Source organism: Gallinula chloropus (genome assembly GCF_964237585.1).
Source record: "Gallinula chloropus genome assembly, chromosome: 6".
Classification (NCBI taxonomy): Eukaryota; Metazoa; Chordata; class Aves; order Gruiformes; family Rallidae; genus Gallinula; species Gallinula chloropus.
Window position 1 is genome coordinate 30,141,062 of NC_140091.1, and position 13,792 is coordinate 30,154,853.

Consider the following 13,792-nt stretch of genomic DNA (forward strand, 5'->3'; position numbering starts at 1 on the left):
CATTTCAAATGCAGTTTAATGATTTTTATTTGGGTTGTTATATTTTAAATTAAAATTATTTTTACACTCCTTTTGGGGAGAGGTAGTTTGAAAGGTGCCTGTCCCTTTGGCATCTCAGCAGCGAGTTAACATTCAGAGAAGAACATAGCCTTTAGCCTTTTCTTTTAATTAAACATCAGAAGACCTAGGTGCCAAAGGGTGAAATACATTTTTATTTTTTGTCAAACTCTTTCATCCTTGTCTGGTTGGATTGCAAGATTAGTTTGTAGTTGAGTAATTTAGGCTCTTTTGTCTTATTGGATGTATTTTTTTGGACTGTCTCTGTATCTTGAGCAAGTAAAATTTTATTTTTATCTTCGAGAAATAATTGTATTTAATACATGTCCAGAATGTACTAGCATAACTTTTAAAGTGAGGTGAGGTGGGTTACAAGTCCTACAATACCTTTCTCTGATTCAGCATGAAGAGAATCTCAATGTGGACTGCTCTAAATAAAACGTCACTGTTTCCAGATAGCCACAAGGGATTTGGCAGGCAGAAAACCAGGGAAGATGAAGGTAAAAGTGGAGAAAATGGGCAGGCAAGTATGATCCATAAAAAGCCAAAAAATGTACTGTTTGCCTTTTACACAAAGATGAAAAAACGTACATCTCTATTTTCAAAAAAGAAATGTAAAAACCCATAATTGCATTGTGCAGGAAATCATATGGCCCAAAGTTGCCTTCAGTTACCATAGCAAGGAGGAGGGAATTGCACAGTGTTTTGTTAAAGTTTATTGGGATATAGAAGTTTCTCATTCATCTTGAAGAGCAGTATTGTATTTACCCATGTATTTTCATATCTGATTTTAATCTTCAGAGTACTGTCATTCTCAGAGGCATAACAAAGTTAATAAGGCAATGAATGATTAAAAATAGTCAAAAGCTACTGAATTTTAACAGTACTCTAAAGCATATGGTTTCTTCTTTTGTGGCTCGCTCATTTAACTATATCAGTATTTGATCAGGACTTCAAAGTAATTCTCACACAAAGAATTTGGGAAACATCATAAATCTGAAAGCAGCCATCCCATGGGAGAAAAAGGCTGCTGAAAATTCACAGCAGAGAAGCTCCCAGAACCTCCTCTGCCTGAGGAGGGCTTTACTGCTTGGTAGAAGGGCCCAGAGGCAAAAGCCCGAGAAACTGGTGCTGCTTTTTCAGGAGAGTTTTTAATCTGCTCACCTCTTTGAGCTTCCCAGAGAAGAGAACAATGCTGAGTTAGGCTGCAGGCCAAGCTAGACCAGGATCCCTGTTTCAACAGTAGTTGATTAAATGGATGCTGAGGGATAGGATATGGGGTAAGCTGTTGTGGTACTTCCCCTGGTACCCTGTGTTTTTGTTTCTTGGCTCATATTTTCATTGCCTTTTTTTGAACCAATCTGAAATCTTGGCACAACATCTTCTAACTGTTACTTTATGATTAGTTGTGTGAATAAAGTCCTTTTTGTTTGTTTTAAACCTGCTGCGTCGTTGTGTCAAGAAAGTAAGTGATACATGAAGAAATAATGAAATTTTGTTTTTCTTTGGTCAGTCTCTCTGCCATTCACAATGTGTGTGTCTGTCATATTCCCTCTGGTCATGTCTCTTCTCGTCTGAACAGCCTTTATCTGCCTAATTCTCCTGATAGAGAAGCTTTTCTGTCTCTCTGGCCATTCTGTTTACTTGTCTGTGTACTTTCAGGTCCAAGAGTCCTTTGAGTTCTGAGGTCTGCTCCAGGAAATTTTTTAGTATTGGTACACAGCAGAATTAGATTATGATCTTAAAGAACTGATTCTAAAAAACACTTAGCAATGACTCTGGGATCTGTTGTCTACATGATGGTGGGTCTTTTAGGGTCCATCATAATGTAAGACCATTAAACCTGTATGTTACTGTGTATTTGTTGTTGCATCTTACATGAAGTTAAGACCAAATCACCTCCAAAGGTTGCTCCAGCCGAGGTTATTCTGTGTTTTGTAATCATATTGTACAGGCACTTCACAAAGTCTCACTTCAATTCTTTCCCAGTAATGTTCTTTTTAAAGAAATAATTTTGCACTTTGTACAAAACGTGATCCACTTTTACTCCCATTTCAATATTGCTTATTCCAAGCATGAATTTATTTCAGTTACTCTTGGAAACCACCTTCTAATCAAAAAAAGGAGAAACAAACCCCACGTTTTACCTCCTGTCCTTTTGCTGCTTATTTATCTGGGTGCAACTTTGCCTCTTATATTGTGAAAACTGGAAGAGTGCCCTAGTGAGTCCTACTAAAACTTTTTTTATGATCTGTATCAATGTCCCCCATTCTCCTTTAAAAAGTATTTGTAGTCATTATGCAGGTTCAGTTTATGTAGTAGGATTTACCAATCTGCTGTGCACAGACATCAGTTATCCGATTAGAACTGAGATGCTGTAAAAGTTTGCTTTCACACTTGATGACCTATTTTGAGAGTACTGAGAAATGAAATAGGTTGCAGATGACAATTAAATATCTCTGTAGATTCATATTTGAGTTTGAATACTTTATCTTCACAAGTAGTGACAGTAAAAAAAAAAAAAAAAAAGAATTGATTCCTTCCACCATTGTTTTAACCCTTTGATGTGGTTTATCTAGGAAAAAGTAAAAGGTACCTTTATAAGGGATCCAGAGCAGTTCAGCCCTCATTGCTAATCTTGCTGACCTGCAGATAAATCGAAGCCATGTTCAGTCTTACACTTTCCATAACTTACATTCTAAAGCTTAAGAAATGCAAGAGGGAATTAAAAAGTAACTTCACTATCAGGTATCTTGAATATGTGCCTGTGACCTTAGTAGTTACTCTTTAACCAGCCCGTCTGTAATAGGAGATGTGGGGAGAAGAGAGAGCATGGGACACTATGTCTCTTAGTTCAGATGGTTAAGAACAGTAAACATGCTACTTTGACTTTTTTTTTTTCCTTAAAAAAAGAAACAGCAACAAATTGTATGAAGTATATGACACAATAACAAAAGCTGCACTTACAGAACACAGTTTTCTGTCCATAATAACAGTGGTCATCTGCAAATATTAGTCTTCTTGCAAAGAGTGATGATTTTAGTATAGGGGAATTCACTTAATGCTGCTACATTTGCTACAATTTGGCCTGTTTCTTTTCTTTTTCTGTAAGACCCTGTGGGTTGCCCCATAGCTTCCCCCATCCCCCATTGTTGCTTGATCATGGGGAGAAGGATAAATAAAGGGCAAGGGCTCAACAGGGAAAGACTATGAGACTTACTGGAGCCTTACATCTCTGGCAGCTCCTGTGCATTGCATGCTGGTTTTCTTATTTCTCCATTTCTGGTGGTTGTGATTTAAGTCCTGTGATTGTACTCTGATGGCTCAGGCATCTGAAAAACTTTGAGTGATCAACAAAAGCTCAAAGAACATCAAGCTATATTCTTTACTGCTTCCAGGTATAGTTTATATGTAACAAATTACCCACTGTTTGCTGGGGCATATAATCCATGTTCAGACTGGAATAGGAGGAGGATTTACATTGTAGGGAAGGTTAATATATCAGGAGTTTCTTGGTGGGGAGGGGAAGAAAAAGATTTTAAGATGGATCCTGATTATTATGAGGGGACTGACATCGTGAGGGGACTGGGCTTGATTCCCATCTTTATTGCCTTTGATAATTTAGCAATAACCTCTTGATTTTCAAACAAAGATAAAGGGATTATGGATTATTTTGGTTTTCATTTTTATCTTTAAAACAATACCCTTTTACTACTTATTACTACATCATCATGTAGTATCTTCAAGTTAAGCCACTTAATGTTTCAAACAATTCAAAAAATTTGTACTAAAATTGAAAATATTTTTCTTTTATGAAAAAGGGGAAGAGTTTGTGGGAACTTTAGTGCATCATAGTAGCATCTAATTTTTGGTATGCAAGTCCTGTTAGAAAAGAAAGCATAACTTCTGAATGAAGAAAGGGAGACCAGATAATATGCAAGAAATACCAGAATAGGTCTGTCAGCTGAATGAGGCTGGGGTTCTACAAAGTAATGGAAATAACTGGAGGCATTGCAAAATGCTGTGCCTTTGGGTTTCCTAGAAGTTATTTTCATAGATTGCCAATGCTTCAAATACAGTACACAGCATAAAAACAAAATCACAAGTATGGATTATTTAGGGGCAAACAATTTTAACTGCATTGTGGTAATGGTGGACTACACACTCACCCTTTTTTACTTTTACAACACAAATATTCTATAATGAAAGCAAGTTTTGTTTTCTTTTCCCAAAGAAAACAAGTTATTTGCTGTAGCCTACACAAACCAGAAATCAGTAGGCATACTTGGACAGTAGGTTTGCTTCAGCAAAAGCAACAGACAGGTCTTTACTTTGCTTAATATAATGCCATAATTATTGGCAACATTCATCTCCAGATGCTTCCGTGAAAGGAAGGTCTGTATTGGCCTGAAATTTTTTGTGTGTGACTTGAGAACTGTCAGTTAAGAAGAGACATCTACCATAATCAGGGTAGAGGCCACAGAAGAGAGAAATTGCTCAAAGAAGATCACAAGTGTGTTTAACTTAAAAAGCTGAAGGATTATGTAGTATTATGAAGAAGGTGTGTGCAGGCAAGACTGTTCTGTCATTTGCTGGAACCTGTCTGCTTTGGGAGGCATCAGCCACTTTGCCTTTGCATTATGTAATGATCTAAAACTCTTGTCAAAGAAGGTTCCTGTAAGTAGCAGAAGTGGAGAGTAAGGTCTTTTATCTGAGGCAGATGCTATTAGTCAGTACTGAGCACAAAAGAAATGACGTGGAAGAGAATTTAATTTTCAGTTTTGCAATACTTGACGAATGAAGTCTCAGCTTTTCAGCAATGCATATGGTTTTACATTTTGTTTGAGAACTGTGCATGATTCTGGGTGGCATAGATGTGTGCATGGTTACCACCTTGCTGTGATTGTTATTTTTGTGTACACTGTCTGTGCACTGAAGTGTGCAGTAGTCAGCAGGATGACTAATTCCATTGGTGCTGAATAGACTTGTTGAGAGGTAGGGCTACCTGCTGTCATGCCATGCTTTCAGGCACACTGCAGGTGAGATTTTACTATTATATTCTTACTGCAGTGTATTTATTTTTTAGAAATGACAAAGTTTGTCTGCTCATACTTAATTTCTTTTCAAATTTATTCAGGCTGTGAATGCTCCACAACTGAAAAATGCCTGGGTCCTGTACAAGATTCATGATATTTCACAGTATTACATTCTTTCCAACATAGGACTCTCATTCTCAAGCCTTTTCTTACTGCTTCTTGCAGAATCATCCCTGGGCAGGCATCAAGTAGTATTAAAAATATAGCTCAAAGTAATTACTTCTGTGGAATAATGGATTTTTATCTACCAAGATTTGTCCCTGTTTTTCAGAGCCTTTTGCTGCATATAACCTACTGCTGTCTGGACACGCCTTCATAGCTCATCTATAGTATCTTGCCCAATCTAAGTTGGTAGCTCCTCAGGGCAGGTACTTGTTTGAACAAATATGCATTTTAGAATGCCTTGCCTTGCTGTAGCACCACATTAAAGATGTGATAATTAACAGTGGTTAATTTTCATGCCTTGTGCTTTTATAAAAAACAGTGCCTTGTTTACCACACTTTTTAATTCATATGCCAAAACTCTAGTTTGCTCAATTTTAAAGAAAATAGTGAAGCTTATTAGTTTTGAGACAGCATTAATTTTAAATTTGTATCCTCAGTTCACCTACTCAGCTACACTGAAATGATGAGGTTTCATTACTTTGTCAAACCAAATGAAAACTGTTTTTTTGCAACCTGATTATTCTTTATTGTTTATTCGCTGAAGAGATTTAGCACTTGGCCATTTCTAATATTTGTTCAAAGTGCAAAGATGATTTGCAATCTAGCCAATTCCCAAATCCCTTGAGCTCAAAGATAGCTGCCTATGTCACTGCAGGGGAAGCCCTGTTGCCTGCATAAGCATTTGAAGTTTAAATTGTACAAAACACAAGAGCTTGTCCTTAATCCTTGTTTGGAGGAGGATGTGCCATGAAAGGGAACTTGAGGTCTGTCAGCAAAAGAAAAATAGCTTTCATTTTAATTTACTGTAAAATCTACATGGCTATGACCATTATAAAGTTAGTGAACTTCACAGTCCTCCTCCACGTTTTTTCAGTACAGTCTTGGAGAGAGCCCTATTTTCTGAGAGAGGATGAATTGCAGATGCCCAGGTTTTAAATGCCAAGTTCCTGGTTTTGAGTACAATTAATAAGACCTGATGTTGGAATTAGACATTAATTTTTTACTATTTTTGAATATTCTTGTATTTTCAATCCACAGTTACCCATGTATGGCATATCCAGGTTTTCTAAATTAACGTGCTAAGCTGTGTCAAGCTTAAAAGAGAAAAGAAACACGAAGCTGGAGCTAGTGGTACTTGATCTTCTTAGTTCTTGGTACTTCACTTTCTGAAAATAGGATAATTTGTTGCTGCAGTTATATGTGGATGTACAAAACCAAATATATGTATTTTAAGGAAAGACTGAGTGAATGGTGCCTAGGGCAGATTCTGAAAATGTTTGCTGTGCAAACAGCCATGGGTTGGCAGTTGTATATCAGTAGATTCTTTCCACAGTTTACTTAACTAATGTTCAGATTGGTTTTGCTCTGTTCTAACATTTTGTCACTGAAATTCCCCAAATTCTCACAGTTTCTTTGCCTTCTGGTTTGTGAAACAAAAAAGAAATTTAAACCTGATGAGGGAATCTGAGAGTTGAGAGCAGAATCAGCTTGTAAGGGCATGACACAAATGGTCATTGCCTATCTAAATAATGATAGTTTCATTCCTTTCCTAAAAGGGAGCCCTTATGGCTTTTTCTTCTTAATTTTAAAAACATGGCTTTTCAGAAGCATTTGTGCAGTGCCTGTTCTCTCTTGCACAGAGGCAAGCTTCCAGTTTCCTTAAATTGAATGTCATGATGTGCCAAATGTCCCTGCTCATGAGTTAAGTAAGAAAATTCCTTCTGTTGGAGATATTTTCTGAATTAAAAAAAACAACTTCAGCTTGGGTTCTGAAGTTTCTTAGTTGAATTGCTTATTTCTGAGCAAAACAAATGCTAGCTGTATTTATAGAAGCACTGGCCTGAGCTTTGACTTCGAAGACCTGAAAACTTAAAGCCGCTACTCAGTGAGCACTGGCCACCTCAGTCGCTGCCCATGTTCTCATGCTGCTGATTTTACTCATGCTGCTCATATTGTCACTAAGCATAAAGAGTTATCCTTTGCTGGAAAAGCATTTGAATGAAGTCAAGTGCTGATGCTCAGAGCAGGGGAACGTGTCTGCCTGTGCATCATTCTTTAGTCAAAGCAAACTACATAATTAAGAAAAACAACAAACCTGTGTAGAAAGACTTGGTTTAGTTTTCTAGTAGTGAACTCCTATGATAGGCAATGTAGTTCTGAGTTTGGTGTGATCATTAGCTTTTTGCTAATGAGCAGCTTTCCAAAACCCTGAAAAGCAAAAGTACTTCCTGAGCTGTGATGTTTATCTGTTTCTGATAACAAGTTGTTGATCATACTGTTGGCAGACAGATTTATTTTTTCCTCCCACCCATCTTCATTTTAGTGGTTGACCATTTTGGCAGAGGTTTCTGCCAAGAATACAGCTTCATAGATACACCATTGAAGAGAAATGGGGGAATTATCGAATCTTTGAATAATTGTAGGAAAATTGACAGATAGTGAAGGACTGGAGGGAACCTGAAATGCTGCTTAATAAAGATTTTATTATGGTAGGAGCAGTTGAGGGAGGATGGTAACAGAAAACGGGGCTAGAACTGTAAAAAAACCCCAATAAACCCAACACCAAAACAAACCCCGAACCCAAACAACAAAAGAACCCCCCCCCCTTTTTTGTTTTCTTTGTCCTGTGTGATGACAGTCTTTAAATATTTTGACAACTAAATTTTTGGACTTAAAATTAATCAAGCAGCAGCAATCTCAGGGGCTGTGGTTAGTGTATGAAAAATATAGACTTTATTGAGCAGTACTTCAAGACAGCTAAAGAGGAGACAAGTGAAACATTTAAAGAAGATTCTTAGGTACTGTCAGCATCGCAGTCCTCTTGTCTGAATGTGAGGCTTATAAAGCAATACCTAAAATTAGAACTTTTAATTATGACGACATAGGAAAATAATGACTTAAAACTGGGAGAATTAAAAGCTCAATTAAAATATCTCCTTTGAGGTATGTCTATGTACTTACTTGTTCTATTAATTGACCAATAATAATTACTTAAATCATTGCCACTCTGAAGAGTGCACTTAAAAGACTGTCCTGACATGTTTCACATACGTGAGTTCTGTAATTTGTCATAAGTACTTGGCCTAAAAGTAAAAAAAAAGGCAACCCCAACCCACACCTAATTTTTTCTGCGTCACTAATAGACAACCCTAGAAACTCAGTGTAACTCTTTTATAAGTGATTACGTAGTGCTGCTGTTCTCATATCTTCTCACCCATTTAAAAGTCCTAGATAAGTTTTGCCTTTGGAAGAAACTGCAAAAAACTATTGTCCTCCACTGGCTGTCGAGGTAGATGACAATGATGAGGAATTATGAAACAGCTCTTTTGAAAAATGCAAGAGAGCAGAATCCAGTTTTCTGTTAATTCCACAACAAAATCATTAGGAAGAGGAATTTTAAACACTGAAGCTAGCAGAACTGATTTGAAAATGTGCAGGGAATGCCAAAGGATTTTGCTTTCATGTAGTCCATGCTCAGAACAGAGCCTCCCTTCAGTTTTTAATAATATCAGCATAGGACCAATATGTTTCCAGAAAAGGTTGCAGAGCTGCTGTTTTTTTTAATGGATTCTCAGGTTATGCATATACCTGTCCACCTGCTCCTCACACTACTGTCCTTATCTATCTGTTTTCCTCTTCCTCTTTTTATCATAGCCCTGTTACTTTATTGTCTGCAGTTATGGTCCTTGTTCTGAAACCTTCACAATCTATCTTTACTTACTGTGGTGTAAATACTAATGCTGGGTTTCTTTTATTTCGATACAAGGTATCCTTGGCTCGTGTGCCTTTGGTTTGTTCTGCTAAAATAATTCTTGACACTGTCAGTGTTCAGATACTCAATCCAATATGAGTCAATGAGGTACTGCTATGGGGTCCTTTGCCCTCATTTCCTGGTTGGGGGGCTGGAGAAGGCTGGAGATGCAGCTACTCTGAGATTTTTTTGGAAGGCTTGTCAATTGCTCAGTCTGTTCCCCAGCAAAGCTGCATTCCCTGTTTGTGTAGCTACAAAAATATAACCCCAAAAGGTTTAAAGCCAGTTCAGCACATCCAAACAGGCACCCAAACCACTCGTTTGGTGAAAGGACAGAATTAGTGAGACTTCATGTCCTTTCCTTTAGGAAAGGCAAATGTCACTCTGTTGAGGTTCTGGAAACATTAAGATGTGGCCTCATCAGACAGTCTAAAATTTTTTCAGGTTCAAAGCCTCGTGAAGTCAGAAGGCTTTTTACTTTTACATTCATGGTTTTTGGATCAGGTTATAAATGTTTGGTGCATAGGCTCTATTTTCCCTAGAGAGAAAGAAAGTCTTCCTTCAAGACTCATACTAACTAGAAATGGATGTTCAATGCAGGCAAAGCTGGTTTATATCTTTGTGCTAATAATATATATTATTTCCACAAATTCACCTTTGAACCTTGACCTCCTATTCTCTGTGTCATTGTTCTGTATGTTAAAATGACCCCTGCCCAGAGTGTAAACCACGTTCTGTGTTGTTTGGAAAGAACAGATGCTGGAATCAATTTAGAACAGGTAGAGGTCATCATAGGGCATACATTATGCATGTTCTTGGCAAAAAACAATAACATTTTTCAATCTCTGCATGAAACCCTGTCATTCAGTGCTGTTCATAAATGCAGAGCTGCTGTAAGGAGTATAAATAGTTTTTATGCTTTCATAATTTCCTGCATAATGGTTGTTCTAACTTGTTGTGTACTATGTTAATTCTAACATATAACCTTCTTCCTTGATTCATGATTAGGAGATGAAATACTCAAATGTGTGATATTTATGAAAGCTTTTATTTTTCTATAATATGGGCAAATTGGTACTTTGTAAACCCTGACTTCATGCTTTCTGCTGTTCTTGTGAGCTATGATTTAGATCATCAAATTCTGTTAGGTCTCTGACCCAGCGCCTGGCTGTGTGAAGACTTTCCCAGGAATTTGGGTGTTTTCCTGGTTTTCAAGTGAAGTAAATTTTGGCTGATTATTGGTGGAATAATGGGGTTGGTTTGCTTTTTAATTTTTATTTTAAGGTTTTCTTTTGTGTTGGAATTTTATCTACTTTTAAACATATTAATGAAAAACATTTTTGTGACAGATATGTTTTCCGAAGTGTTTTGCAGTTGTCAGGTGCTCTCAGTACTACAGTTATGTACATTGCAATGGCAGTGTCTCTAATGCTTACCATATTTCACATTTTAGTCAACACATAATCTTTCTATCCCAAATAATCCATGATTGCACTTAAAACATTTCAGGTTTTTGTAACATGCTGTTTCTTGTCTGTGTTGTTATATTACAGCAAGTACTCACAATTCTTAATGAGTGTATTTCTCATGAATCCATGTGCCAATTAAGAATGAAAAGGCAAGATAGACAAGGAAAAATAATCTAGACCTTGTCCATCTGAACTTCTGTAAAGCAGTCAGTGTATTGCTTTAGAGGAATTGATTTGTTAGGAGAGGAGGCTAAAAGAACTTGGCTTGTTTAGTCTAGCAAAATGAAGGTTAAAAGGGGTATGATTGCTCTTTATGACTGTGTTGCAAAATAAATGCAGACAAGGAAAAGACCTGCTCAGATGGCTGTCTCTAGGTGGATATAAGTTGGCCATGAACTAATTGGAAAGAAGAGGATTATAAATGCTAGGAGAATAAAGTTTTAAAATGAACAGTAGGAGCTAACGAATTAGTTTTAGGACGAGCCTGCTAAGCAGCTGTTTCCCATGGTATTGATGGGTGGGACTTGATTCACCCTGCCTGTGTACTTTGTACAGGTTAGATGGTTAAGGGTTGACCAAATCCTGTCCAGTTATATGTATACCATCTCAGTGTTCATCTGCTAAACTGTTTCTGAGCTGTTCTTATCAAATTTTAAAGAAAGTTGAATATTCTGTTTGGAGCTCTTTGACTGCCTTTTATCCATGGACAAATTGGTATTCCAGGATAGCATGTGCTGGTTTTCATTGGATTCAAAGATTTCATGTAGTCTTTTGTTCCTGGAAAAATTATTTTTAAAAAATGTTTAAAATCATGTAAGAGGGACGAAGTCCTTTTGATGATATTTTCATACAATGACTAAAATGCATTAGTTGCACATTCACTGCCTTTATATCTGACTGGTACAGGCTGTCTAGATGTGTCTGGGTTTGCTGAAATGTCAATGTTCATAACTATCAGTGAAATAGAAATAAGAAGTAATTTTTTAGGTGTTTATTATAGATTATTTCAGGATTTGCACTGAAAAGTGCACGAGAGAGTATTTCTTGGTGATCTGATGAGACTGATTCAAAGGTGGTGTTGTAAATATATTGTATCTGCACACTAAAAGTGTGGTCAACTAAATCACCTGATGGAAGGTTTCATAATATGAATTTTTTGTGCATTTGTTTTAACCTACAAGTGTGTCTCTAAGGCGAGTGGAGTGCATGCTTACAGTTTATTTCCATATGCAGAGCTCCAATGTGTCATTTATATTGTGATGAGGTAGTTTCCTTGCATTTGGACAGTCATTGGCTTGGAGTTGATACTCGTATGCAGCACTGCTGCCATTTGCCACGCAATAGATGCGACATTGGTTGGTGCCGAATCTGTGTTTGAAAGCCTGACAACCTTCAACTGACAAGTAAAGCAAACTTGAGTATTTACCTAAATGGAATAATGGCTTACTAATAATAAGGTACTCATTTTAAGCATGTGGGATAAATTAAAAAAAATAAGAAAAATTATGGTGTCATTTGGGTTGAGCAATATAAAAGCTGCTATTACTTTGCTTAATGTTTCATCAGCACTTTGGATTAGTATTTATTCTTAAATACAGAGTATAGTAATTATTGAAGGTGGCCTATTTTGTATTTCATGCAATTTAGAGGAGATGATGAATATTTGCATTTCTTACCACCTAAATTACTGTAGTGATCTTGCAACAGAAATCGTTTATTTCTAGGCTTGCTGATCCTTTGCTATTAGAATTAAGATCATTGTGACTCTCCAGCAAGAAACTGGCTAAACATGGCAGCCAAGCAAGCTTGTTGTTGTGTGCTTTCACTCTTACTTGTATTTATTAATATAAAATATTACAAAATACTACTTAACCCAAACCTTTCTGGTTAAGATTATAAATCAACGTGTCCTCTGAATTGTAACAATTTTTAACATTCCATGTGCAGTGAAAAACAGGGATGTTATTATGTAGAGTTTTATTTAAGTATAGAAGGAAAGTAATTAAATATAGATCTGTTTGATAAAATGATGTTTTTCTTAGCAGTATAAAGTATAAGTCTTTACTATGTTTGTTATAGAGTGGCTGGTATCTCACCTGATTTCAAGTATTATAATATCACAGCATGCTTTTTTAGTGCAATACACTAGTTGTCCATAGTGCTCTCAGTGTTTTCCTTGTTAAAAAAATGCCATTATAGTTATAAGAATATGGATTTACAGTACTCTCAGTTTTCCAGCTGAAACTCTCCCCCCTGCCCCTCATTTGATACCTGATTGTAGAGGATTCTTGAAGTGTAGTTATAAGCAGTGATTTAGTTCTTTGTACAGGCAGAGTGACTAATCTTTGGGGAAAATATGAAGACAATGAGAAGCCTTGAAGGATTGTCATCCTTACTCTTGGACACGTTCACATCAACAGTAGGCTTTTTGGTAATACTCATCTAAAGCTGATGAGATTATCCACACTGGTGCCTTTAATAGTTCATCACAATTTTTGCCTTGAACTGTGAAGATAGTCTTAACGTTTGAACCTTAGGCAGAACCAGGGGTGAACGTATCAAGAAAAAAGCCTCCACAAATGTGAAATGAAGAAGGGGGTGCAAAGATACTTTTTCAAAGTAATTTTTTTCTATTAAGTTACACATGCTATAGTAGTAAGGCATTGCTCTAGTGCCTTAGTCAGATACCTATTAAAGACATAGTGTCTCTTTGATTGCTTTTGTGGTCTTCAGATTTTACAAATTGTCATTAACTGAAAATTGATACTGATTTATGTTTTGTTTCATTTTTTTTGCCTGTTCAGGTTTACCAAAAATGCAAGCCATCCGAAACTACAGTGGGATACCACAGCCAGAGCCACAAGATGGTCCACCATTGCATATCCAGATTGGGGACACTATTGAACTAATTAGCGGAGATGCACACAGCTTATTCTGGCAGGTATTGTATCATCTAGTGGCTGTGTTCCATTAGTGCCTGATACTCAATTATTATTGATATATTGCCCTTGTAATTTTTTTCCTTTTTGGACAACAAAAGGATATCTTTGTGTTTTACTCAAATGTCTAATACAACTTTTTTTACTTGTAAGTGACAGTGCTTCCTATATTGTGTAAAGCTTCACTCTTGCAGTGAATAAATCCGCACATGGCATTGGTAGCAATTCTTTCAGTGAAGTTATAGGAAGTTAAGGAGAGTGTTTGGCATATAAACAGCAAAATCTGGGAATTTTCTGTCACCGCTTCTCATAATG

At 36.7% G+C, this 13,792-nt stretch overlaps 1 protein-coding gene across 1 annotated transcript in view; it reads left to right on the forward strand.

Moving 5' to 3' along the window:
* VAV3 (vav guanine nucleotide exchange factor 3) overlaps positions 1-13,792 on the forward strand; it is a gene marked incomplete at its 5' end in the record, with an annotated part of 162,607 nt that overhangs the window by 118,536 nt on the left and 30,279 nt on the right. The window contains one exon of the mRNA XM_084266232.1: positions 13,343-13,479. Coding sequence (XP_084122358.1) covers positions 13,343-13,479 — 137 coding nt within the window. The remainder of the gene's footprint in view (positions 1-13,342; positions 13,480-13,792) is intronic.